At 65.3% G+C, this 25,223-nt stretch overlaps 1 protein-coding gene across 1 annotated transcript in view; it reads left to right on the top strand.

Moving 5' to 3' along the window:
- Positions 1 to 16,525, top strand: part of NADSYN1 (NAD synthetase 1) — a 17,165-nt gene extending 640 nt beyond the window's left edge. The window contains exons 3-20 of the mRNA XM_023748684.1: positions 558 to 611; positions 931 to 1,020; positions 2,349 to 2,400; positions 2,916 to 3,004; positions 3,193 to 3,310; positions 4,407 to 4,538; positions 5,112 to 5,186; positions 6,100 to 6,224; positions 6,469 to 6,517; positions 7,204 to 7,306; positions 7,767 to 7,935; positions 9,114 to 9,249; positions 10,383 to 10,489; positions 10,690 to 10,821; positions 11,119 to 11,188; positions 13,674 to 13,802; positions 14,293 to 14,469; positions 16,245 to 16,525. Of these exons, the coding sequence (XP_023604452.1) occupies positions 558 to 611; positions 931 to 1,020; positions 2,349 to 2,400; positions 2,916 to 3,004; positions 3,193 to 3,310; positions 4,407 to 4,538; positions 5,112 to 5,186; positions 6,100 to 6,224; positions 6,469 to 6,517; positions 7,204 to 7,306; positions 7,767 to 7,935; positions 9,114 to 9,249; positions 10,383 to 10,489; positions 10,690 to 10,821; positions 11,119 to 11,188; positions 13,674 to 13,802; positions 14,293 to 14,469; positions 16,245 to 16,295 (1,858 nt within the window). The 3' untranslated portion in view covers positions 16,296 to 16,525. The remainder of the gene's footprint in view (positions 1 to 557; positions 612 to 930; positions 1,021 to 2,348; positions 2,401 to 2,915; positions 3,005 to 3,192; positions 3,311 to 4,406; positions 4,539 to 5,111; positions 5,187 to 6,099; positions 6,225 to 6,468; positions 6,518 to 7,203; positions 7,307 to 7,766; positions 7,936 to 9,113; positions 9,250 to 10,382; positions 10,490 to 10,689; positions 10,822 to 11,118; positions 11,189 to 13,673; positions 13,803 to 14,292; positions 14,470 to 16,244) is intronic.
- Positions 16,526 to 25,223: the final 8,698 nt, after the last annotated feature.

The following is a 25,223-nucleotide window of genomic DNA, read 5'->3' as shown; positions in this document are numbered from 1 at the left end:
ACAGGTGGAGGCTCACAGGTGGAGGCTCACAGGTGCAGGCCCAAAGGTGCAGGCCCACAGGTGGAGGCCCACAGGCGGAGGCCCACAGGTGCAGGCCCACAGGGGGAGGCCCACAGGTGGAGGCTCACAGGTGGAGGCTCACAGGTGGAGGCCACAGGTGCAGGCCCACAGGTGCAGGCCCTCAGGTGCAGGCCCACAGGTGGAGGCCCACAGGTGCAGGCCCACAGGGGGAGGCCCACAGGTGGAGGCTCACAGGTGGAGGCTCACAGGTGGAGGTCACATGGGTGGAGGTCACAGGTGGGCCTGGCCTGGTGCTGTCCTAGTGTGGGTCTGGGCCACACGTTGCTAACAGCAGGTTGGTGGGCCCGGGGTGGCGTCTGTTTATGTCAGCTCCGCCTGTCTCCCGTGAACATGGCCACCCTTGCTTCCCCTCCCCCGGCATCTGCGTGCCTGTGTCCTCCCCCTCATCCTCGTTCTTGCTGTGACTGGCCACGGGGTCTCTCGGAAGCACACGGGAGGGGGCTCAGCGTGTTTAGTGAGGCGCCCTCTCCCCGCAGGCCCGTGATGCACCGTAACGTCCGCTACAACTGCAGGGTGATATTTCTCAACAGGTGGGTGTCCGGGCTCCGGGCGGGGCTGTGATCCGTCCCCGGGGGCTTCCTGGGCACCAGGCAGGCGATGCCAGTAACGCTGCCTCTCCCGGCCCCTGCCCCCGACACAGCTCCCTGGGGAGTTAGAGACAGTGGGTGAGGTTTGGGGACACTGGGCCCTGGAGAGGGAGGTCCGTCACACTAGGGTGGGCTTCCCCACTGCCCCTCGCAGCCCCTCGGAGCGACACCCGCTGGTGTCAGGCTCCGTGACGGGCGGGCGGCCTGGGCTGCCCTCGTGACCGGGCCTGGGGTCTCAGGGGCACCCTGTCCCCTCCTGCAGGAGGATCCTGCTCATCAGACCCAAGATGGCCTTGGCCAACGAAGGGAACTACCGCGAGCTGCGCTGGTTCACCCCCTGGTCCAGGAGCCGGTGAGTCCCTGTCCGACGCGCAGGTGCGTTCTCCGGGGTCTGTGAGGCGTCTTCACCCGGAGGAGCCACCGTCCGGATCGTGGGGGAGACCACGGAATTCGGCCACAGCTCCGGCCCCAGCCCCTGGCATTTAGCTGCTGCTGATTAAGTGGCAGCCAGTTTGTCACAGGGCATCACCCGTCCCCGGCCCCCACTCCCGGCCGATCTTGCGAGCCTGTGTGTCAGGGTCTCCCCACGCCAGCCCTGCTGCTCGGGGCTGGACCGTGCTCCTGTGGGCTGTGCTCCCACGGGAAGTGTGCAGCTGCCTCCCTGGCCGCCCCTGACTTCCGTCCACTGTGACAACCGGAAGGTCGCAGACATGAGGTCACATGTCCCCCGGGGCAAACTGGGTTCAGGCTCAGTCCCCGGCCCGGTCAGGGGTGCGTGCGGGATGCAACCGATCGATGTTTCTCTCTGTCTCTCTCCCATCCACGCTCTCTAGAAATCAATGGAAAAATATCCTCGGGTGAGGATTGACCAAAAACAATTAGGACTTAGGATTATTATATCAAATAACGTTTAACCTTCTCATTGCAGTGTGAATAACGTAGAACACAGTGTTCGCTTTTAGGTGCTTAGCTTTGGGCGGTGGAGTGCATTGGTGCAGGCGGCACCCGCGGGCAGAGGGGACGCTCCCGCCTACCTCCTGCCCCGGGGGGTGGGGTGGGGAGGGCGGACCCTCCCAGCACGGGCTCCATCGCTGGGTCTCACGCAGAGTCATGCGTGCGTGCTTCCCTAGCCGGCTCCTGTGCAGGGTGCTTGTGAGAGTCGTCCAGTGGTTCATTCCTTTATACAGTTCAGCTACTTTGCTTTTTTATGGAAGAACTAGATGTCCGGTGCACAAAATTCGTGCACAGGGAGGGTCCCTAGGCCTGGCCGGCAATCAGGGCTGACTGGGGCCTTCCTTCCCCAGTTGCTGGCTGCTGGCCAGGGCCTTCCTTCGTTCCACGCTGCCCCCTGGTGGACAGAGCAGGTCATAGCAAGCGATCGAAATCCGTCTCTTGGTTGAACTCCCGAGGGGACACTGCATATCAGCCTTTTATAGGTCGATATATAGATTCGGTTTTAAACGTCACCAATAGCTGCGCGAGCCTGATAACAAGCCAGCCCCCCTGCACTGCCCGGTGCCCGAGCCCTGCTCCCCGTCCGGTTCACTTGCTCCTGTCTCCAGGCACCTCAGGACGCACCTCTGCATTTTTTCAAACATGTTTTCGTTGATTTCAGAGAGGAAGGGAGAGGGAGAGACGGCAGCGACCACGAGGCTCAGGCCCACGCTGTTTCCCTTGCAGGCAGACGGAGGAGTATTTCCTCCCTCGGATGATCCAGGACGTGACCAAGCAGGTGAGGCCGGTGGGGGACCCTGTGGGGCGGGAGCCCTCCCGTCACAGTGGCAGGACCCCCGTGAGCCCTTTCGGGCCATTGCTGACCCGGGGATGGGCTACTCCCTAGTGACAGGCCAAGGGCATAGGCGCATAGAGGAGGCAGAGAGCGCTCAGCGCCAGGTGGAGCCTGGAGGGACCCTGGACGAGTGAGAGCTGTTGTCATTGTAGCCGTGGTGACGCCCGGGGCACTTGCAGAGCTGATCCCGTGCGCTCAGCCACATGAGCTCCGGGCAGCTCCCAGCTCGGCTCCAGCTCTGGCTCTGGCTCCGGCTCCGGCTCCGGCTAGTGACCCTGAGGGGCAGCAGGGAGGTGCCAGCCGTGCCAGCCACCTGGGCTGGGAGGGCTCCAAGCTGAGGGCGCATTAGGCCTCGAAGCAGAACGGTGGCCTCATGACGGTCCCCGGGGGACACGGGGTCCTAGGGCAGCTCGCAGCCCAGACGGGTGGCCACGGCCTCCTGCTCTGTCCGCCTGCAGGAAACCGTGCCCTTCGGCGACGCGGTGCTGGCCACGCGGGACACCTGCATCGGGAGCGAGATCTGTGAGGAGCTCTGGACGCCGCAGAGGTCAGCCCGCCCGCCTCCCGCGTCTCCAGGGCCCGTCCTTGCCCAGCCAGCCGGGAGCACGGGGACTTGCGACCGTCGGGAGTTCCCGGCCGTGGGCCGTGGAGACAGGAGATGCCTGAGAGCGTGCGGGGCTGGGCAGGCGGGTTGGGGGCACAGCGGTCTCTTCCCTCACCCGCTTCTGCCCGCAGCCCGCACATCGCCATGGGCCTGGACGGCGTGGAGATCTTCACCAACGCCTCCGGCAGCCACCACGTGCTGCGCAAAGCCCACGCCAGGGTGGACCTGGTCACCATGGCCACCACCAAGGTAGGCACCGGCCGGGACGCTGGAGCACGCGGGCACCAGGGCCGGCGCTGTGTCTCGCACTCGCCCGAGTCCCAGCCCCGGCACAGGGCGTGGCCCGCACACGAGGACCACCCAGTCCTGCTAGTGCGGCCGGCGCTCAGCAAGCAGCTCGCTCCTCGGCTGGGGGCCGCCTGCCCGACTCGTCCAGCCCTGGCATCCACCCTGCGAGGCAGGCGCTGTGACATCCCCTCTGGAGCAGGCACGGGGCACACCCGCCAGCGTCTGCCTCCCGCCAGCCTCCGCCTCCCGCCCTCACCCGCCAGCGACTGCCGCCCGCCCTCACCCACCAGTGTCCGCCGCCCTCCCTCACCCACTGCATCCGCCTCCCGCCCTCACCCGCCAGCGTCCGCCTCCCGCCCTCACCCGCTGCACGGTGTTTTGGGACAAGTGACACGGGGACCGAGAACGGGGCTGAGCCATTTGCCGTTGGCTTTGTGGTGTAGCCTGGGGACCACCCGCACATTCACTCTTTTTTAAAAAATACATTTTTATTGATTTTTGGAGAGAAAGGGAGAGAGAGAAACATTGATGAGAAAGAGAGAGAAACGTCATGGACCGGCTGCCTCCTGCACGCCCCCTACTGGGGATGGAGCCTGCAACCCACGCATGTGCTCTGACCGGGAATCCAGCCGGCCACCTCTTGGTCCCTGGTGGTCGCTCGTGGCCGAGCCACAGGGCCGGGCCATCTGCCTTCTTGCGACACAGTGAGGCGCGTTGTTGGGTGGCTCGCGGGACAGCTTGCATCAGCTGAGCTGGGTCAGGACCTCGGCTTCCTCACCGGGTCTGTCTTCTCGGCACCTTCGTGTCCCCTCCTGACGGACAGAGATGCCAGCGCCCCCCACGGGGCTGTGGGGGGGATGTGGGCGCTGACGTGGGCACTGACGTCCCGCCTGGGAGCCCAGAAGGCCAAGTGCGGTGGCCGCAGGCTGTGGGCCTCCTGAGCGCCGGCATTTCTTCCTGGGGACACGCAGTGAGCTCGCGGGCGGGGTCTGCGGCCTGCGGGCCGGTGGCGCCACGGCACGGACCTCGCCGACGCGCTGTGGCCTGCGCCTTGCAGAACGGCGGCATCTACCTGCTGGCCAACCAGAAGGGCTGCGACGGGGACCGGCTCTACTACGACGGCTGCGCCATGATCGCCATGAACGGCGCCGTGTTCGCGCAGGGATCCCAGTTCTCCCTGGACGACGTGGTGAGAGCCGCGGGGTCCCTTCCCCGTCGGTGCTCTGTCCCCCACAACTGGGGTGTCCAGTGGGGCCCTGAAGGCTCCTGCCTGGCGGTTCCCCTCCACCCGCTGCACTCGCCCCCACACGCACCACCAGCGTCGCCCTGAGTGGCGCTGGGCGTCCGGGGACCCCGTGTGGCTGTGGGAGGAGGAGGCCCTGTAGTAACGAGAGGGGGCGACCTGGTCCCCTGCCCCCCCAGCGTGTGGCGGGCGTGTGTGGGTAAGTCCGCGGCTGGCGGGGACCTGGAGCGATCGGGGGGTTAGAGGGAAGGAAGCAGAGGGGAAGGTCTGGGGACTGCGTCGTCCGCCTCCGTGTGGGGAAGCCAGAGGGGCGACGGCTGTTACTGCCGAAACGGGCGGAAATGCCATCGTGCCCAGGATCCCACCCGGCTCTGCGGGCGCCCGCGTGAGCGACGGCGGGTCCCGGCCTGACCGCCCGTCCGGGGCCACAGGGCTCCACCCCGTGCGGTGGGCGCACCTGTTACCTCGGGGCGGCGACCGGCGCGTGGGCGAGAGGCACTCACCCCCCCACGCCCGCAGGAGGTGCTCACCGCCACGCTGGACCTGGAGGACGTCAGGAGCTACCGGGCCGAGATGTCCTCCCGGAACCTGGCGGTACGTGGGCACCTGGCGGGCGCTGGCCCGAGACCCAGACGCTTTTTTTTTAAACAACAGCTTTATTGAGGCGTCTTTCCCACACCACACAGTTCACTGACTCAGCGCGATTCTGTGGCTTTAGGATATTCCTGCATATACTATGCAGCCTCACCACAGTGTTAGAACTTTTCTCTTTTTTTTAAAATTTAAATTCTTTATTGTTTTAAGTGTTACATAAGTCTCCTTTCCCCCCACTGACCTCTCTGGCCGCTCCCACCCACCCCCATTTCTTTTTTTCTTTTTTTAAATTTATTTTTATTGATTTCAGAGAGGAAGGGAGACGGGGAGAGAGAGAGAAAATCCATGATGAGAGAGAATCGTGGACCAGCTGCCTCCTCACGCCCGTGTGCGGGGACTGGCTTCCCACGGAGCAGAATGCTTTCGTGCTCCATCCACGTGGCAGCGTGCGGGGCTCCGTGCCTCTTGCTGGCCGAGTGACATCATTGCGTGGCTGGACCGCGCCGTTTGTCCCTCGTCCGTAGACGGGCGTGTGGGCTGTTGCCACGTTCTGTCCGGACGAACGTGCGGCTGGGAGCACAGGCCCCGGTTCTCATGGACGCAGTTCCCGCTTCTCCCGGGGTCTGGCCGGGCGCGAAGTGCTGGGTCACGGGGCCCTTCTACCGTTACCTTTGGGGGAGCTGCCCGCCGTCCCGCCCCTCCTGCACCCCACCGGCCGTGCACGTCCGAGGGCTCCGCCCCTCCACGTCCCGCCGACACGGTGCCGTCCGTCTCTCCGATCGTGGCCGTCCAGTGGGTGGGAGGGTCGCCCGCTGCGGCTCTGACGTGCGTCCAGTGGCGGACAGAGTCCCGCTCAGCCGCGTGGGGCCCTGAGGTGGCACCGGGTCACCATCAGGCCCGACTCCACCCACAGGCCAGCAGGGCGAGCCCCTACCCCCGCGTGAAGGTGGACTTCGCCCTCTCGTGCCGCGAGGACCTGCTGCAGCCGCTGTCGGAGCCCGTGGAGTGGAGATACCACAGCGTCGGCGAGGAGATCAGGTGGGCGGTGCTGGGATCTCAGAATCCTGTCTGGGGAGCTCTTGTTAGGAGGCGGTCACCGCATCTGGGGCCGATGGTGTGGACGCTGCAGCCACCGCCACCGGGTGCACCCCAGCTCTGAGCGTGTCCCACGGAGACTCGAGACAGAAGCCCTGTCCTCTACCCTCCCCTCCCCCCACACTCCCCCAGGCACCCCCCCACCAGGGACCAAACCCCACACCTGACTCCCCCTGTTGCCCCCCAGCCTCGGACCCGCTTGCTGGCTCTGGGACTTTTTAAGACGAAGCCAACAGGTAGGACCTCAGGGCCGCACCCGCCGACCTGCTCCTCCTCGCTGGTGTGTGTCGATTCTGTGCAGGAGAGTGATTTTTTTGTTTGGCTGTTCGTTTTCTTTAAATATGTGTTTACTATATTAAAAACTTTTTTTTTGTTGACTTCCGAGAGGAAGGGAGAGGGGAGAGAGAGAGAAACATCAACGATGAGAGAGAATCATGGACCGGCTGCCTCCTGCACGCCCCCCACTGGGAATGGAGCCCACACCTGGGCCTGGGCCCTGACTGGGAATCGCACTGTGACCTCCTGGTTCATAGGTCGATGCTCACCCCCTGAGCCGTGCCTGCCGGGCCCAATGTTTGTTTTTTAAACGCAACCCAGGCAAAGCGTTTCCCCGCTGGGACGTAGTCAGGAGCTCGGTCTGCACGGCCGGGGCCGCAGGGCACGCCAGGCGGGGCTCTGCGTGTGGCCAGCGTTGGGGTCATGCCGTCTCCAGTGCCTGTGGAGTCACCCTTGGCCGTTCTCCCCGCGGAAGGCCCTGCCCCTGGAGCCCACCGTGGGGTGTGCAGGGCAGGGCACCCTCTTCTGCCCTGTAAGCTGGGCGCCCGCGCAGTTTTGTGGGCGCTGGTCAGGCTGGCGGGGGGGTGGGGCGGGGCGCCACGTCCCCGAGGCTGGGCTCAGGCTGCGTCTGGTTGGCCCCTTGCAGGCGGGGTTCTTCCTGCCCCTGAGTGGCGGCCTGGACAGCGCGGCCACCGCCTGCCTCGTCCACTCCATGTGCCGCCAGGTCTGTGAGGCCGTGAGGAATGGAAGTAGGTGGCCCCTGTGGCTGGGGGGGTGGGGGATCCGCACTCGCTGCCCCGGGCGGAGCCGAGGGGAACCAGGTCCCGGGGGCTTTGCGGACGTGCTGAGCTGTCACAGCCTCGCGCCCGGGGCCTGGGCCTGGGGACAGCAAGGCCGTTCAGGTCCCTTCCTGGGATTCAGACACCGGCCGAGCTGTGTGTCAGCGTGGCCGGTGCAAGGCGCACGGCTTCAGGCCGGGCAACCCCAGTTCCGATCCTCCGTCTGCCTCGACATCGGTGTCCCCTTAGCAACACAAACCAAGAGCAGGGGTGACCGGTGCTGCCGGGGTGACGAGATTCCCGGGGTGATGGGGAGGGCGGTGGGGAGGGCGGTGGGGAGGGCGGTGGGGAGGGCGGTGGGGAGGGTGGGCCCGGGCTCCGCGGGCTCCGTGCCCAGCACGCGGCTGCCACCCTCTGCGGCGGCTTTCAGATCAGGAGGTGCTGGCCGACGTCCGGACGCTCGTGAGCGAGGCCGGCTACACCCCCGAGGACCCCCGGGAGCTCTGCGGGCGCCTGCTGACCACCTGCTACATGGCCAGCGAGAACTCCTCCCGGGAGACCAGCGACAGGGCTCGGGAGTTGGCCCAGCAGATCGGGAGGTGAGTGGGTCGCCGGTGGTGGCCAGGGCCGGGGGCCGCGACACGTTTGTGGCTAAGCACACATCCGGGGTCAAGCAGGGGCCACTGCCTCGTGGTCTGAGCCACGTCCCAGGAGCCCGTGTGTCATGTCCCCCCGTCCCAGCTGCCCGATTCCCCCCCTTCCCGCCCGGGTCCCGGCTGCAGGGCTGCCCTCGCCCCAGCGGCCCCTGTGCCTGAGGAAGGAGGGGACAGGGCTTCTCTCCAGAGCGGGGTGACTAGGGCCTCCTCGTGTCCCCCTCACTCTGCCTCTTAGGACAGAGGGGCACCGCCCGCCTGTGTGCTGAGCTCAGGGCGGCTGCCCCTGGTCCCCCTGCAGCCCGGTGCCCGAGGGACCGCACGCAGGGCTCAGGTCCAGTGCGCCACGTCCCGGCGTCCGTCACAGCCACGCACGGCCCCTCCTCGCAGTGGATTCACTGTCCGGTCCCCGGAAGGAAGGGGCCTGGCACCTGCTGCCCTCGGTCGGGAGGCCGTGGTGCTGAGGACCAGCCAGACACAGAGGGGCCAGCCCCGTGTGACCCTCGTCCGTGACACGTCCCGAAGAGGCAGGGCCAGAGAGACGGGTGGACAGGGCGTCCTCGGGGCTGGAGGGGAGAGGGGAGTGACAGCTGGTGGGTCCAGCGTCTCCTTTTGGGTGATGGAAAGTTCTGGAGCGAGACAGGTGGTGATTGCACAGCATGTGGACGCACCAGCTGCCACCGAGTCGTGCACTTTGTAGTGGTCGGCGTGGATTTTGTGTTGTGTGTGCTTTGCCGCATGCACACGCAGGCACGCCCCTCACACCCACCCCTGTGCACACGCACGCACGTCCCTCACACCCACCCCTGTGCACACGCAGGCACGCCCCTCACACCCACCCCTGTGCACATGGAGGCACGCCCCTCACACCCACCCCTTGTGCACACGCAGGCACGCCCCTCACACCCACCCCTGTGCACACGCAGGCACGCCCCTCACACCCACCCCTGTGCACACGCAGACACGCCCCTCACGCCCACCCCTTGTGCACACGCCCCTCACGCCCACCCCTTGCACATGCCCCTCACACCCACCCCAATGCACATCCCTCATGCCCACCCCTTGTGCACACACACCCCTTGCGCACGTGCACAGAAGCCCCTCACGCCCGCCCTTTCCTCCAGCCACCACATCGGCCTCAGCATCGACCCCGCCGTGACGGCCGTCATGAGCATCTTCAGCCTGGTGACGGGGAAGAGGCCTCAGTTTGCGGCTCACGGGGGCAGCAGCAAGGAGAACCTGGCGCTGCAGAACGTGCAGGTGCGCCTCCCAGCCCCGCCCCGCCCCGTCCCTGCATGGGGCCGCAGGGAGCCCCGGAGACACTGCCCATGCGGCCTCCCGGACAGGGCCAGTCGGTGTGTGCACGTGTGTGTGTGTGCATGTAAGGGTCAGGGTGCGAGACAGCGTGCATGTGAGTATAAGTGTGCAAGAGTAAGCGTGTCTGAGGGGGTGCGTGGGTGAAGGTATGTGTGTGCACAACCGTGTATGTGAGTTTGAAAGGGTGCATGTGGGTTGTGAGCATCTGTGAGTGCACAAGTGTGAGTGCACAAGTGTGTGTGCACAGGAGTGGGTGTAGGGGTGTGAATCGGCACTGGTGTGAGCGTGAGATGGGAGTGTGCACAGTGTATGTGCACAGTGTGTGTGCACAGTGTGTATGTGTGCACAATGTGTGTATGTGTGTGCGTACACAGTGTGTGTGTGAGGGTGTGTGTTCTGCATCTTCGGTGAGTGGCTGCCTCTGGGGAGCTGGATGCTGACCGGCTGCCCTGAGCTCCGGCCGCTCGCATTGGGCCTCTCTGTCCCCTTCCGCTGGGCATGGCGGCCTCCCCTCCTCCAGGGAGGCCAGTGTGGAGGGAGCAGACGAGGCGGCCAGGTTCCTCCCGGCCACTGTGCAGCCCAGTCCCGCCACCAACACTCGGCCCCAGGCCCTAGGCCAGTGGTTCTCAACCTTCTGGCCCTTTAAATACAGCTCCTCATGTTGTGACCCAACCATAAAATTATTTCTGTTGCTACTTCATCACTGTCATGTTGCTGCTGTGATGAATCGTCATGTAAATATCTGATACGCAGGATGGTCTTAGGCGACCCCCGTGAAAGGGTCGTTTGACCGCCAAAGGGGTCGCGACCCACAGGTTGAGAACCGCTGCTCTAGGCCCTTCTGCCTTTGACTCGGCCCCGCCGAGCGCGCACGGGCACCATGATGGGCAGCCGAGGAGGCATAGCAGGGCCCGCACGCCGCCTTCCCCGGAGCGGAGCGAGGAAGCCGAGAGCCTCGACTGTCCCGTGTTCCAGGGGCTGCGTGGGGCGGCCTCTCGAGCCGCGACGGGACCGGGCGTGAGGCCCGCGTCGCCCTCCACGTGCCCCACACACGGTGACGCTTCCCCTCCCGTCAGGCTCGGCTCAGGATGGTCGTCGCCTACCTTTTTGCTCAGCTGAGCCTCTGGGCCCGGGGCGCCCCCGGTGGGCTGCTGGTGCTGGGGTCCGCCAACGTGGACGAGAGGTGTGTATGCCGCGGGCGTGGGAGGGGCCTGGGCTCCTGGATCTTGGAGGGCGAGTGCTGCCCACAGCGGTGTTTCCACGGCCTCTGCCGGTTCTGTGAGCTGCACGGGGGGTGCCAAGTCCCGGAGATGCCAGGCCGCCGCGCTGGGCGAATCGCACCCCTCGGGTCGGCCGCACGGAACCCCGTGTTCTCTCGCGCAGCCTCCTGGGCTACCTGACCAAGTACGACTGCTCCAGCGCTGACATCAACCCCATCGGCGGCATCAGCAAGACGGACCTGCGGGTCTTCGTCGAGTTCTGCCTCGAGCGCTTCCAGCTCCCCGCCCTGCAGCGGTGGGTCCCCCGCCAGCCCGGCTGGGCCCTGAGCCGTGGCCCGGCCTCCCTAGCCCCTCAGCCACCCCCTCCCCAGCCCCCGGCGGCCGGACAACATCTCCCTTCCGCCAGCACTTGGGGTCCCGCGACCAGGCACTCCTTCCTTCCTTCCTGCTCCCCAGGCTCCTGCCGCCTGGTCCCCATCCCCCGTTGCCCATCCCCTGCTCTGTCCGTCCGTCCTGTGCTGAGCGGAGAGCCTGGTGGTACCTGTGCCTTCATTAGCGTCCAGCCGCCCTGACTTGCCTGTCTTGTTCGCAGCATCCTGGCCGCCCCGGCCACCGCAGAGCTGGAGCCCTTGGCCGACGGACAGGTGTCCCAGACGGACGAGGTAATGTGGTGGCTCTGTCCCTGCACTTCTGCCGTCTCCCTGGGCCGGTGTGTGTGCCCTGGGCTCCGTCGTGGCCCTTTGCTGCCCGGGGCACTGGGCTCCACTGCTGGGATTCTGGCCTGGGAGCCCGGGCGGTGCGGCCACTGCTGGCCTTTGACATTTGGACTTGGCCTTCCAGAGGTTGGGAGCAGGGGTGACGTGAGGGGAGTGGGCAGGGAGGAGTGGACGGCGGGGGGGTGTCTGCACGCCTGTGGGTGACCTCACAGAAGACTGTCGCCCCTCCATCCCGGCTGCCTTTCGTGACCCGGCCGGGGGGTCCCAGGCTCTGGTTTCCGGCTGCAGCGGGCGCTGAGGGCGGGCCGGGCCTGCGTCACATCCGGGACCGCTGACGTCCTGCTGCGGCCCCTGAGGGCACAGGGACACCTGTTCCTCTCCTGGGAGCGGGAGAGGGCTGGCCTCGCACTCGGGTCTGTGACTCGCAGGGTCCGTTGCCGAGTGGCGTGAGGAAGGGGTCCCAGCGTCACTTGCTGCAGACGCTGCTCTGTCTCCCGCTGCCTCGTCGCGGCGACGTTGTGATCAGCCGACGGTAACGGCGGGTTTGCTCTGGCTTCTGTCCCGTCCTCTGTGCGTCCACGTCCACGCCGGTCCCACCCGGTCTCCACGGCTGTGGCTCTTGTCGTTAGCACGTGTGGAAATGGGGGCGTGTGAGGTCTCCGCCTGGTTCTTTGTCAAGATAATTTTGGGAATTCTGGGTCCGTAGCATTTCCACGTGAAGTTTGGGATCAGCTTGTCTGTTTCTGCCAGAGAGAGCCCAGCGCGGACTTGCCTGGCGCAGGCGTCGACCGTAGGTCAGTCGCCGTCCTGATGTGTTCGGTCTCCTGGCCGTGTAGTGAGATCTTGTTCATCTTCCAACGACGTTTTGCAGGTTTCAGAGTGACCGTGCGACTGTTTTGTCCAGTTCACTTGTTAAGTAGTTCTTCTGGGTCCCGTTGAAAATGGAATTGTTTTCTGAATTTTGTTTCTGGGGGCTCCTTGCCAGTGTCTAGAAACACAATTTTCTTTTTTTATTTTTATTGATTTCCGAGAGGGAGAGAGAAGCATAAAGGATGAGAAAGTTACGGACTGGCTGCCCCCTGCACGCCCCACACTAGGGACCGAGCCCACAATCCGGGCCTGTGCCCTGACCCCCCCCCCCCGCCAGGAATCGGACCGTGACCTCCTGGTTCACAGGTCGACGCTCAACCACTGAGCCGTGCGAGCCGGGCTACACGGTCGGGTTTTCTCCACGTTTCTGTTCTGTTCACCGATTTCCTTCCTCCCTCCACGCCCGCTGGTATCAGGAGGGGGGGCTCGGGGAGGGGGGGCTCGGGGAGGGGGTCAGGTCCCTGCGCACGAGGCTGTCCGCCCCCTTCGTAAGGGCAGGTGTCTGAGCGCAGCCTCCGAGCGCGGTCTCCCCGCAGCCCCTGCTCGCTGAGTGGGGCCCTCGTTCTTGCTCTTTGCAGGATGCGCTCGAGTTTTCCGCGGGTTCTCCCTGGACCTGTGGGTTGTTTAGGATGATCTTACTTTTCATCTCATTTTAGTTTGAGTTTCCAAACGTCTGTCATTGATTTGGCACCCGCTCTGTTGCGATCAGGGAGCTGGCCGCGTGCCGTGTCCATGTCCTCGTGTGGTCGCGCCCGTCTCCTGCCTTCCTGCCTCCTCCAGGCAGCCCTGGGCGGTGGCCGGGTCGCCTCGGCCTCTCCCCCGCCTTCTCTTCTGTCTCTGATGAGGCCCCTTGCCCTGGATATAGGGCCCACCTCCAACCCAGGCTGATCTTATCCTGAGATCCTACTTACACCTGCAAGGGTTAGCCTGTTTTCAAATAAATTCACAATTTGCAGGTCCCGGGGCTTAGGGCCGGAACATCTCCTTTGAGGGGCCGCAGCTGCAGTCCTCCAAGCCACATGTCTGGTTCGTCTTTTCAATTTTTATTTTTTAAAACTATTTTTTATTGATGTCAGAGAGTAGGGAGAGAGGGGAGAGAGAGAGAAACATCAGTGATGAGAATCATTGGTTGGCTGCGTCCTGCACGCCCCACACTGCGGATCAAGCCTGCAACCTGGGCACGTGCCCTGACTGGGAATCAAACCCAGGACCCGTCAGCCAACACTCTATCCATTGAGCCAAACCGGCCAGGGCTTTATTTAATTTTCAAAATTAACTTGAGAGGGAGAGGGAGAGGGAGAGGAACTTTGATTTGTGTCCACTCATCGGTGCATTCACTGTTGACTCCCGCATGTGCCCTGACGGGGGATCGAACCCGCAACCTTGGCGCGTCGGGACGTCGCTCTAACCCAGAGCCCCTGCCGGCTGGTCCGTCTGCTTTCTGAAAGTGGCTTCCTCCTCGGCCGTCGGTGTCGGGGACCGAGGCCCGGCCCTGGTCCCGTGCCTGTCTCCCCAGGAAGCTCGCAGCGCCTGGCTCTGACCCGCCTCGCCCTCCCCGCAGGAGGACATGGGGATGACCTACGCCGAGCTCTCGGTCTATGGGAGGCTCCGGAAGATCGCCAAGACCGGCCCCTACAGCATGTTCTGCAAACTCCTGCACCTGTGGAGGGACGTCTGCACCCCCCGGCAGGTGCCGCGCCGACGCTCACAGGGGGGGGGTACTGGGGGGCTTGGGGGTGAGGGCAGGTGGTCACCTGGCAGCGGCGGGTTTGGCAGGGCAAGTGTGAGCTAAAACCAGGACGCCCCGTCTCACCGACACCCCCGTCCAGTCCCCAGCGCCCACCGCGGGGCCTCCCTCGGCCCCGGCCATGTTCCCGGGAGGGGCTCACCCACCGCAGCAGGCGAGCTCCTTCCGTGGGGAGAGCGGACTGAGGTCGGAGCGGCGCCGCTTTCGGCCCGTTGTCGGACTCACTAGGTCCCCACGGAACCGCCGGGCAGCCTGGTGAGCCAGAGCTTCCGGGACCGCTCAGGTCTCCCGACGCTGCTGTCGGAACCTGCATTATAGCTCAGCCCCGCCCCCCAGTGCTCTCCCGCCTCCGGGCCGTGCGAGGCAGCGGGGATCTGTCAGCGGGCGCAGCCCCGGCCTCGGGTCTCTAAGCGCCGGGCCTCCCCACCGCCAGGTGGCTGACAAGGTGAAGCGGTTCTTCTCCAAGTATTCCGTGAACAGACACAAGATGACCACGCTCACGCCCGCGTACCACGCCGAGAGCTACAGCCCCGACGACAACAGGTTCGACCTGCGGCCGTTCCTCTACCACGTGGGCTGGCCCTGGCAGTTCCGCTGCATAGAAAACCAGGTGAGCGGGCAGCGAGGCGCCGCGGCCAGGCCGGGCCGGAGCGGCTCGGGGGGGACGGCGCCTGCCACCCTCGCTGCTGCAAAGGGCCAGGGGCTGGCGTCAGCGTTCGGCACGCCCTGCTCCGGGCTGGGCTGTGGTTCCTGGCACTGCGTTCCCCAGAATGAGTGGCTGGCCCTCGCGGGATGGACTCGGTGCCGGTCACTGTCCGTGCTGGACGACTGGCCTTACCGCTTCCAGACCACCCTGCCCGTCCTTTTCCTAATTAATAATAGAACCAAGGGAGGGTTAATAACATCCACTTAAAAAGCAGGCACAGGGCCCTGGCCAGTGTGGCTCAGTGGATAGAGCATCGGCCTGTGGACCACACGGTCCCGGGTTCGATTCCCGTCAAGGGCACGTACCTCGGTTGCAGGCTCCTCCCCTGCCTGGGCCCTGGTCAGAGTGTGTGCAGGAGGCCAGCAATGGATGTGTTTCTCTCACATCCATGTTTCTTTCTGTCTTTCCCTCTCTCTCCCCCGCTCTCTAATCAATGAAAGAATATCCTCAGGTGAGGATTAACAACAAAAAAAACAGGCACAAGGCTCTGGCCGGGTTGCTCAGTGGTTGGAGCTTCAGCCCATGGACTGGGTTCGATTCCAGTCAAGGGCACAGACCTCGGTTGCAGCTCGATCCCCTGGCCTGGTCTGGGCACGGGTGTGAGGCAACCAGTTCGTGTCACATCAGTGTGTCTCTCTGTCTCTACCCCCCTCCTCTCTCTCTGAAAACCAGTGGACAACAGTGCCCTCGGGTGAGGGTCAACAACAACAGAAAGCAGGGGAGGCCCTGGCCGGGCGGCTCATCCTGTGCACAAAGGTCGCGGGTTCGATGCCCGGTCAGGGCACACGCCCAGGTTGCAGATTTGATCCCTGGTTGGGTGCGTATGGGAGGCAACTGGCCGATGTTTCTCTCTCACATCGACGTCTCCCTCCCTCCCTTCCTCCTCCTCCCTCTCTCTGGCTCTCCCTCTCTCCCTAAAATAAAAATATTTAAAAACATCCCCGGGTGAGGATTGTTGAAAAGGAGGTATAGGCCCCCCTTCCCTTTTCCGAGATAGACAGACCGACAGACCGCAGTTAGACCCCCACCCCCACCCCCCCAGTGCATGTGGTAAGCCGGGGCAGGAGAAAGACGGCTGGCAGGGAGCACAGGGTACGCTGGACGTGAGACCTGTGGCGAGTGCACCGCTGAGCTAGAGAATGGGGCTGGGGGAGCCCCCTTCCTGCCTGGTGTGGGGCTGGAGCCGGCCCACACTGCGCTCCGTGCATGGCTCTCAGAGGGCGGTCCCCCAGGGAACAGCCGCAGCGGCTGGAGATGCTCTGGTTACCTTGCCCAGGGGTGGCCCGGGGGCTGAGCCAGGGGTGCTGCTACACGTCCCATATGCCCAGGACTCGCCCCCCCCCACACACGGAGTTAGTGCGAGGCGGGGCTTGGTCCCCCCCCCCGATGCGCCCAGCGGTGGTTCCCCAGATCAGGAATGGAATGGGGTTCGGAGGCCGTGCAGACGTAGAACCCTGAGGAGCCACGCCAGGGAAGCCGGAGTCAGCGGCAGTCTCCCCCTCGGGCAGTGGGGCGTTGTGCCCGCGTCTGTCCGGCCACAGAGAGATCCTGGCGGACGCCGTGCAACACCCCGATTTCTCAGTCCTCGGCCTCGGCCCCCTCTGCCGTGAATCCTGTACGTCCAAGCGTGACCGTCCACGTGGGCCCAGGACGAGGTTCTCACAGGCTCCTCCTTCCAGGTGCTGCAGTTGGAGAGGAGGGAGCGGCAGGGCCTGGACGGTGTGGAGTGACCCCGGCCCGGCCCCACGTGGAGGGCCCCTCGCTGCCAGGATCCCACGCGGGACGGCCGCCTCGCCGGTGACCTTGGCCCGTGACCTTGAGCAGGAGCCCAAGCCTCTCCCTGCCCCGGGCAGGGGGAGCATCAAGCCCTGTTTCATGTTTCAGGGAGAGGCTGAAACATGATCAGTTACTTCCTTAAGAAAAGGCTGAAATAAAGAGAAGGAGATTTCTAACCCTTGAAGCGAGCGCTTTCCCGGCCTCTCTGTCCGCGAGCTCCCGCGTGTCCCGAGGCCCACGTGGACCAGGATGGGAGGGAGGAGGCCGGCAGGGTCCCGGATGGCGCTCCCCGCTGCTCACCCTCCCGCCGTCACCCCTCCTGCGCCCTCGCTCCTGACTCGGCACCGTCCCCCGTTCTAAAGGGGCTCCGCTCCCTCACGTGTTCCTTGGCCGTCGTCATGTCCATCTGAGCACCTGAACCTGCCGGGGACACATGCCCGTCCTCCGGGCCCACGGGACGGCTGACAGGCGTGGTGCTCAGGCCGCCGCACCTTCACTCCCCCCGCCCCCCCTCCCGCCTGAAATAAAACGCCGCCCAGCCTGCCGGCCGACGCAGACACGGGCGCTGGGGAACGGCAGGCGGTAAGGACACAGCAAAAACCCCGCTGTAATTACCCCGGATGAGGCAGAACTGCTAAAGGTGTGCGCCGCGCTCAGCACGGCCAGGGGTGAGCCTGGGGCGGGGGGTGAAGGATTGAGGACAGACAAGAGATAAAGCTGGGACCAGGTGGGACGCTGCCCTCTGATTAGAGAGACGGCACCACGGCCTGCAAGCTGAGTCTTTATTTTAAAGCAGTTTCCACCAGGCAAAGTAAGGGCGTGGCCAAGATGTTTAGAATGTTCTTGCGGTTTTGAATCCACTCAATCACGTGCCCCTGAACTCTATCAAGCTTTGTTTTGGCAGCACTTGCTGCACTTCCCGCAGCCCACATCACTCAGCCACCTGGGGCCACAGGTTCGGGCCATGAGGTCAAGCTCACAACCACAGCCTTTGGCTATAATTGTGCTGGGAGGCTCCTGGGCCCTCTCACTAGTCTGAGGCTTGAACCTGTCCAACGCTGTAGCCGCTCTCCACAAAGGTGCCCTGGCCAGTGTGTTCAGTGGTTAGAACAGGGGTGGGCAAACTTTCTGACTCGAGGGCCACAATGGGTTCTTAAACTGGACCGGAGGGCCGGAACAAAAGCATGGACGGAGTGTTTGTGTGAACTAATATAAATTCAAAGTAAACATCATTACATAAAAGGGTACGGTCTTTTTTTTTTTAGTTTTATTCATTTCAAACAGGCCGGATCCGGCCCGCGGGCCGTAGTTTGCCCACGGCTGGGTTAGAACGTCTACCTACAGACTGAAGGGTCCCGGGTTTGCTCCCCGGTCAAGGGCACGTACCTTGGTTGCAGCTCAAACCCTGGCCCTGGTCGGGGGACGTGCAGGAGGCAACCAATCAATGTCTCTCTCTCTCCCTCCCTCCCTCCCACTCTCTCTAAAAGTCAATGGGAAAAGTATCCTCAGGTGAGGATTAACCAAAAACAAGTAAATACAAAAACCAAATTTTAAAAAGAGGGCGAGAAAGGCTCTTTTCTCCCTGGAAGGAAGCAGCGGCCCCCGGGCACCCACAGGCGCCCTCCCTGGCACACGCCTCACCTGGGGCCGGGTGCCAGCTGCCCTCGGTCCCGTGGAGGGTGCACAGGAGAGGGGGGGGAACGGCAGGCTGCCGTCTCCCTCAGAATTCCACGAAGCCGGCGCCGATGAATCACTTCCCGGGAAAGCCTTGGCTCTAAGTCGGCTCTAACCGGAGGCTCCTCCGTCTCACGATTCCGTGACCACAGAAGGGGAAGCGGGGAGCCCCCCGTTTCCTTCCACGCGAAGTGACACCCACAGCCCAGGGGGCCAGGCTGAGAGCAATGGGGCACGGGCGGGAGACAGTCCGCCAGGAAGGGGCCCCCATCTCCGCCGGGAGACACCCCAGCTTTCCCGGCGGGAACAGGGCCCGCGAGGCACCCAGAGGCCGGGATGCGCCACGTTCCCAGGCCCGGGAGGGGACCACGTCTCGTGCTGTGGAACCGAGGGGGGCCTGACTGCGTGGGACCTGGGGGGGACAGCGTGGGACCGAGAAGGCGTGGTCACTCGAGCCAGTGGGACCACCGCACAGCCGACAGTCGGGGCGTCTGCGTCTCAGGGGTCGCCCTGGGCCAGGCTGTGGGAAGAGCCCCAGTGGGACCCGGCGTTGCTGGTCTCGGGGATCGCGCACCCGGGGCCATGCTGTCACCGTGAGTGGCCGGAGAGGACAGGGGCGAGGTGGCAGCGCAACCCCATGGCCAGGGGAAGTGGCCGCGGGGGACACATTCCCGGGGCGGTTCCCGTCCCGCGACCCGGCTGCTCTCGGGAGGTTCTGAGGCCCCCAGTGTCCCGCGTCATTTCTGGGCCGTGAGAAGAGGCGGGTGTGAACCGCGGGGACCTGGGCGCTGGGCACTCACTGGCAGTGTCGCTGCCACCGGCCCAGCGCTGGCCTCTCGGGCTGTCCTGTCCCACCCGTCCGGTGAAGCAGGGAGTGGCCTGTGCGGGGCCGTGAGCTCTGGAGGCCGGTGCGTGGCCCGGGCCCACGTCTGCGCTGAGAAGCAGCAGCAGCTCCTCGTTAAGTTCTGGTTCAGTCTTCCTGGCACCTTGGCTGGTGTGGCTCAGTGAATGGAGCGTCGGCCTGTGGACTGAAGGGTCCCGGGTTCGAGTCCGGTCAAGGGCATGTACCTGGGTTGCGGGCACATCCCCAGTGGGGAGTGTGCAGGAGGCAGCTGATCAATGTTTCTGACTCTCTATCCCTCTCCCTTCCTCTCTGTAAAAAATCAATAAAACTTATTTTTTAAAAAAAGTCTTCCTGGCTTTGCTGGGGCCACTGGCCGAGCCAGCAACTAAACCAGGGGCTCCTGCCTGGACCTTCCTCCCAGCTGCTCCTTCTGGAAATTTCCAAACCCGCGGAGACGTCGAAGGAGCAGCACAGCGCTCGGCGGGCAGGCTCCGCGGCTGAGCGTCCACAGAGCCAGGAGGTCGGGGCTCCGTCCCCAGCGGGTAGTCAGGGGGCGGCCCGTCCACGGCTCTGTCATCACCGAGGTTCCTCTCCCCGTGCATCAGTGCGGTCAGACCCATCTCCGAAATCAGCCGTGTCTGGCCGGGGTGAGGGTCAAGCAGCCAGCGTGGGGTTGAGGGCCTTGCCCAGCCTCGTCCAGGCCGCGGGAGCGGGTCCAAGGGGTCCGTCCCTGAACCTTCCCTGCCCCGCCCTTCCTGCGCCACCGCTCTCTGCCTACCGGCCCAGCCCGGCGCCCCCCGCACCCCCAGGTGCAGCCACGCCCTCCTCACCGCTGGGCTCACACGGACCGGCCGCCGGGCCGGGCAGCGCCTCACGCCGGCCTTTAACTGCAGAGGACGCTGGACAGGGCAGCCGGCCTCAGCTGCGCCTGCGCGGACACCTCGCCTCCTCACCTCCGGCCTCACGTGGTCACGCCCCTCTGCACATGGTCACGCCACTCGGACCTCACGTGGTCAGGCGCCTCTGCACGTGGCCACGCCCCTCGGACCTCATGTGGTCAGGCGCCTCTGCACGTGGCCACGCCCCTCGGACCTCATGTGGTCACGCCCCCCTGCACGTGGTCACGCCCCTCGAACTGCACGTGCTCATGCCCCTCGGACCTCACGTGGTCAGGCCCCTCTGCACGTGGCTCCCGTTGGGGCGGGAGGGGAGGCCGCCCAGCGCGGAGGCAGCCCCCACCCGAGTCCCTGCAGGACCAGGAGGCCGTGGGCGGGCGGCCGGGACAGGGTCCCAGGCTCCGGCCTCAGTGCGGGGGCCCGGCTTCCAGGGCGGGGCCGGGGGGCCTGCGGGCGCAGCCAGGCTCCGGCCTCAGCTACTGGTCTCCGCAGCTGGAGAAACACAACATCCCGCCTAGAGCTGGCCGCTCCCGGGGGGACAGTGCCTCGGCCCCGCTGCACCGGTACCAGGGCCGGGGGCCGGAGAGCGGGCGGGCATGGCCCGGACACAGAGCCGAGCGAGGGCCTGCGCGCGGCTCGGGATGGGCCGCCCGGAACCAGCGCGTCCTGTGGCCCCGTCCACCCCGAGCGCCACCCACGGACCCGGTGCCGAGCTGGACCAGCTCCCGCTTCTGCCTGAAGGTGATCTGACCCCTGGCCCTGCCCCCGGTGCCTGGCCTGCCCCCCAGAGTCCGGGGAGGGGTTGGGGGTCAGAGGCCCCACCGTGTGTCTTTGACCCGCGTGGCTGGGCCTGCACCCCAGTGTCGGGCAGGTTGGGGTGCAGGGACCGGAGCGCCCCCGCCGCTCCCCTGCAGGGGAACCTCCAGCCCCCCCCCCACCTCCACCTCCAGGACAGATGGGCAGCCCCGATTACTCAGTTTGGGGAAACAAGACCCAGAAGAGGAAGTGGCCTCAAATTCTACTCCCGGGGCCGGATGTCCACTTCCTCCGAAGCCGGGCGAGCCCCGCAGAACCAGCACCAGGAGCCGCCACGTCCCCGCCGCGCAGGCCCCACACCGCTGGACGGGGCGCCCGCCTCAGCCCCCCTTGCCTTGTCGGGGTCAGACCCCCGGCCAGTGACCTTCAGGAGCTCATCCTTCCAGAGGGTGCACCCTCATGTCAGGGGCCTGGGGGTGCCCTGACCCCCCTATCAGCCCCTGCAGCGGGTCCTCTGGGGTCCCCATGGAAACTGAGCCCACCCCACCCTGGTCTGCCGGGATCTGCCTGCCCAGCACCCCTCCTGGGATCGGAGACCCCAGGGTACCAGGCGAGGACAGCCTGGACCTCCCTCTGACCCTGCACCTCCTGTGCTGCCCCTGAGGCCTGAGGGACCCGCCTGCACCCCAGCTTCAGCCCCACGACTCCGCCCGGCACGGCTGAGGCACAGGCAGCCCCTCACCTGGCTCCTGGCCAGGGCGGTCAGGGAGGCAGCGCAGGGTCCAAGGAGCCGCCAGGGCCGGAGGCCGAGCCCGCTCCAGGACCCAGGACCCAGGGCTCGGGCTGGGCCGGCCCGGACGGGGCTCCCAGGAACAGGCCCCCCAGGAACAGGCCCCCAGCCAGGCTTCCCGGGAAGGGTGGGCCCCCCTAGGGCCCTGCAGGCACGTGGCCTGGACCCGCCGTGTTTCCGGACGAGAGGCAGCTGGGCCTGTGGACCAGGGGCCAGCGGAGACGCCCACACTCCCCTCCACCCCAACTCTGGCTGCGAGGTGTAAATATGTTGTTTTCCTTGGGTGAGGCCCAGCTCATGCCTCAACTATTCAGTTATCTAAGAAGTCGGGAAAACAACAAAAACACCAACCTAGAGCGTGACCTCTCTTGAGTGTTCTTTATATACTAGTATTTATATGTTTTATTGATCTCAGAGGGGAAGGGAGAGGGAGGAGAGATGGAAACAGCGATGATAGAGAATCATGGGTCGGCTGCCTCCTGCACGCCCCACCCTGAGGATCTAGCCCCTCTCCCGATGTGCCCTGACCGGGAATCGAACCCTGACCTCCTGGTTCATAGGTCAACACTCAACCACTGAGCCACGCCGGCCGGGCTGTATTCTCTTCTTTTCGTGACCCCAAACCCTTCATCCCTGGCGGGGACCCTGGGAGGGGCTTGTCCCTGCAGAGGGGCCGTGGGGCCGCTCAGCGCCTGCCACCCGCCTCCGCCATACGGCTCCCTACAGCCTGAGCTTGGTGACTTTCAGGAAGGGGTGTTCTTACAGAAACACTTCATTCTTTTTTTTTTTTTTTAAATCCTCACCCGAGGATGTTTTTCCATTGATTTTTAGAGAGAGCGGAAGAGAGGGGAAGACAGAAACATCGATGTGAGAGAAACACACGGATTGGTTGCCTCCTGCACAAGCCCCGACCAGGAACCGGCCGGGGAAGAGCCTGCAACCGAGGTACCTGCCCCTGACGGGAATCGAACCCAGGACCCTGCGGTCCGCAGGCCGACGCTCCGTCCACTGAGTCAACCCGGCCAGGGCACCACCTCATTCTTTAAACTCTTCACAGCACAGGCCCAGGCTTCCTGTGTGCTGGGCACGGACCCAGCATGTGACATGCGTGACCTCACACGTGGGAAATGGAGGCTCGGGGAGACAGAGACCCCCGGCCAGGCCCCTCTGCCCTGCTGGTGGCAGGCGGTGGCAGGCAGCCCCGGGGGAGGGGCGTGCAGGACCCCAACCTGCGAGTGGGGGGCGGGAGGGGGCGGGACCCCAGCCTCAGGCCGGGTGCGAGCCTACGGCACCTGCCAAGCCGACGGCCTTTCTCTTCTGCCCCCGACGCTGAGGTCGGGCTGTGGGGCTGCCCCTCTGAGGCAACCAGTTCCTAGAAATAAAAGCCACTGCAGGGCACGGTCTTCACACACAAACTAGCCAGAGCTCAGCCTCTCCGGTTCCTCCTTGCGCTCAGGGCTCAGGGCCACGACCTCCGCGGCCGCACCAGGCAGGTCCCAGGCACCGGGACAGCCCTGCCCCCAGAGCCCCTCAGAGGATCCAAGCAGCCAGGCCCGCGCCTGCTCACCGCCCGCCGCCGTCCTTGCCCGGAACCCCAGCCCGGCTCCTGCCCCACGGCCGCTGCCCCTGCCTCCGCCCAGCCCAGCCCGGGCTCCCTGCGCTGGTCCCGGTCCGGTCCGCGGCTGATCCTCCGAGAACCGTGAGTACCTCTGTCCCGGGGACAGTCGGCCCGGGTGGGTGCTCTGCCTCCTGACAATAACGTGAACGTTAAGACCCCGTCCCCAGCGAGCCCTCCCCGACAGGCGAGCCCTTTCCTCTCCCTGTGGGTCTCTCCTCTCCCTTCTCACGAGGACACTCGTCCTGGGTCCCGGGTGCACCTGAGACCCCGGGTGGCCTCGTCCCGGAACCCTCACTTCCTCCTGCAAAGACCCTCCTCCCAACCGCGCCGCTGGGCTGGACAGGGACGAGCCTCAGGGCCCGCGCAGCCCAGGAGACGCCACCGGGTTCGCCGCTGTCATTGCCGACGCCGGGGCGGCTGCTGAGCTGGGAGCTCCGTGTGCCGGGGACAGCCGGGGACAGCCGGGGCGTGCAGGGCCCAGTGTGCAGGGAGCAGCAGGCCGGGGCCACCTGGAGGCAGGGGCGCCCCCAGCACGCTGAGCAGGTCCCGGGCCTGGTGTGACAGAGATGCGGGGACAGACATCCTCTCAGGACCTGAGTCCTCGCTGATGAGCTCGGCTCCCCAGGAGCCACAGAACACAGCCCCCCGACACCCTGGATGGGGACCCCTCATCGGGACCTTCAGGGCATGGAGCTCTGCGGACAGAACTTGGAAAAGCGTTTTAACCCCAGAGGACCCGTGGGCACGGACCCAGGGGGTGAGGCGGGGTGGCAGGTAGATGGTAAAGGGGGTGGGGTCTCGGAGAGGGCGTGGCAGCCCCTGCAGACCACCCACAGTGGTACCGAGTGACCCATCGCGGGATCCGGTCCCCAGCCAGGTGCCCCGAGGTCCGGATGGGTCAGAGTAAGGAGCGGGGAACTGAGGTCCCGGGGTCAGGGCGTTCTCTCAGGGCCTCGCAGCCAGGAAGGGTCAGGCCGTGCCCACAGCCCCTGGCTCGCACGCACCTCCACACCCAGCCTGAGGGCCGGAGCAGGGGCCACCCCCGGGTGTTACAGAGCGAGTCCCCCAGAGACAGACCACCGACGCATAGATGGTTTGAGCAAGCAAGCGTTTATTGATTACAGATCCGGATCTGGGCCCCTGCCGTAACTGACACGGCAGCAGGCAATCGCCGGGCGAAGGGGCGAAGGGCGGAGGGGCAGTCCCTCCTTTTATCGCCCCTCCCGACCTTGGCTGCCCCGAGCGAGGGCCAGGCGGAATTCCTGCGATTTTGCTAAAGCTATTCTTCTCCCTGACAGGCTTTGCTCAGCTTCCTTCTTTCCCAGATGCCTCCTGTGATTTGGACTTGTTTTTCAAGTCTGGTCTTCCCCTATGTCTGATTGAAGTTACAAGCTATGTTCAATACTTTCCCACCCTGGTCGAGCCCCCCACCCTGCGATTTCTCTCTCACCGGGGACCCCCGGCAGGTGTGGCCCAGCCGTGGCCGGGGGAGGGGCACTCGTGTGCTGAGGCCGGGCCCAGCGGGCTGAGCAGGAAGGGAGGGACGGCCCACGGACAGCTCCTCTGAGCTCACCCCGTGGACGGGGAGCTCCTCCGCCCACTTCCAGGGAACTGGCCCCGGGCACACGGCCCAGCCAGCGGGCCCCAGGGGGCGGAGGGGGGATTAAAGCCGTGAGCGCGGCGGCCCCAGCTGCTTGTTCTGAGAGGCGCCAGGCAGCAGGGGAGAAGCTCCGAGCCCTGCGCCCGCACCTGCCCAGGTGAGGAGCCGCCCGCTCGCCCCGCTGGGCTCTGAGACCCTGAGGACTGTCCGGCGTCCCTGGGGAGGGACATGCAGGACGGGGCGGGAGGCAGGAGGGTGGGAAGCCGACTGACGGGCAGTTTTTAAAAATATATTTTTTCTTACTGATTTCAGAGAGGAAGGGAGGGAGAGAGAGAGAGAAACATCAAGGATGAGAAAGTCACTGATGGCTGCCCCCTGCACGCCCCACACCGGGGACCGAGCCCACAACCCGGGCATGTGCCCTGACCGGGAATCGGACCGTGACCTCCTGGTTCATGGGTCCACGCTCAACCCCTGAGCCGCGCCGGCCGGGCTGAGGGCAGTTTTTAAAGCCAGGGCCCCGGGTCCTCCTCCGGTGTGGGGGCAGGTGCGCCCACCTGAGCTCTGGGGACCCCCTGGACCCCCCCACACCTCCCTCACCTCCCTCACCTCCCACACCCCCTCACCTCTGTCCAGGAGCAGGGCCCCCCATACACCCTTTCCCAGGACAGCCCAGGAGGCTGGTCAGCTGCCTCGGTACACGC

Source organism: Myotis lucifugus, unplaced genomic scaffold, assembly GCF_000147115.1.
Source record: "Myotis lucifugus unplaced genomic scaffold, Myoluc2.0 scaffold_1668, whole genome shotgun sequence".
In the NCBI taxonomy this organism is placed as follows: Eukaryota; Metazoa; Chordata; class Mammalia; order Chiroptera; family Vespertilionidae; genus Myotis; species Myotis lucifugus.
The sequence above is the reverse complement of the archived record's forward strand: the minus strand, read 5'-3'. Positions and strand labels throughout refer to the sequence as shown.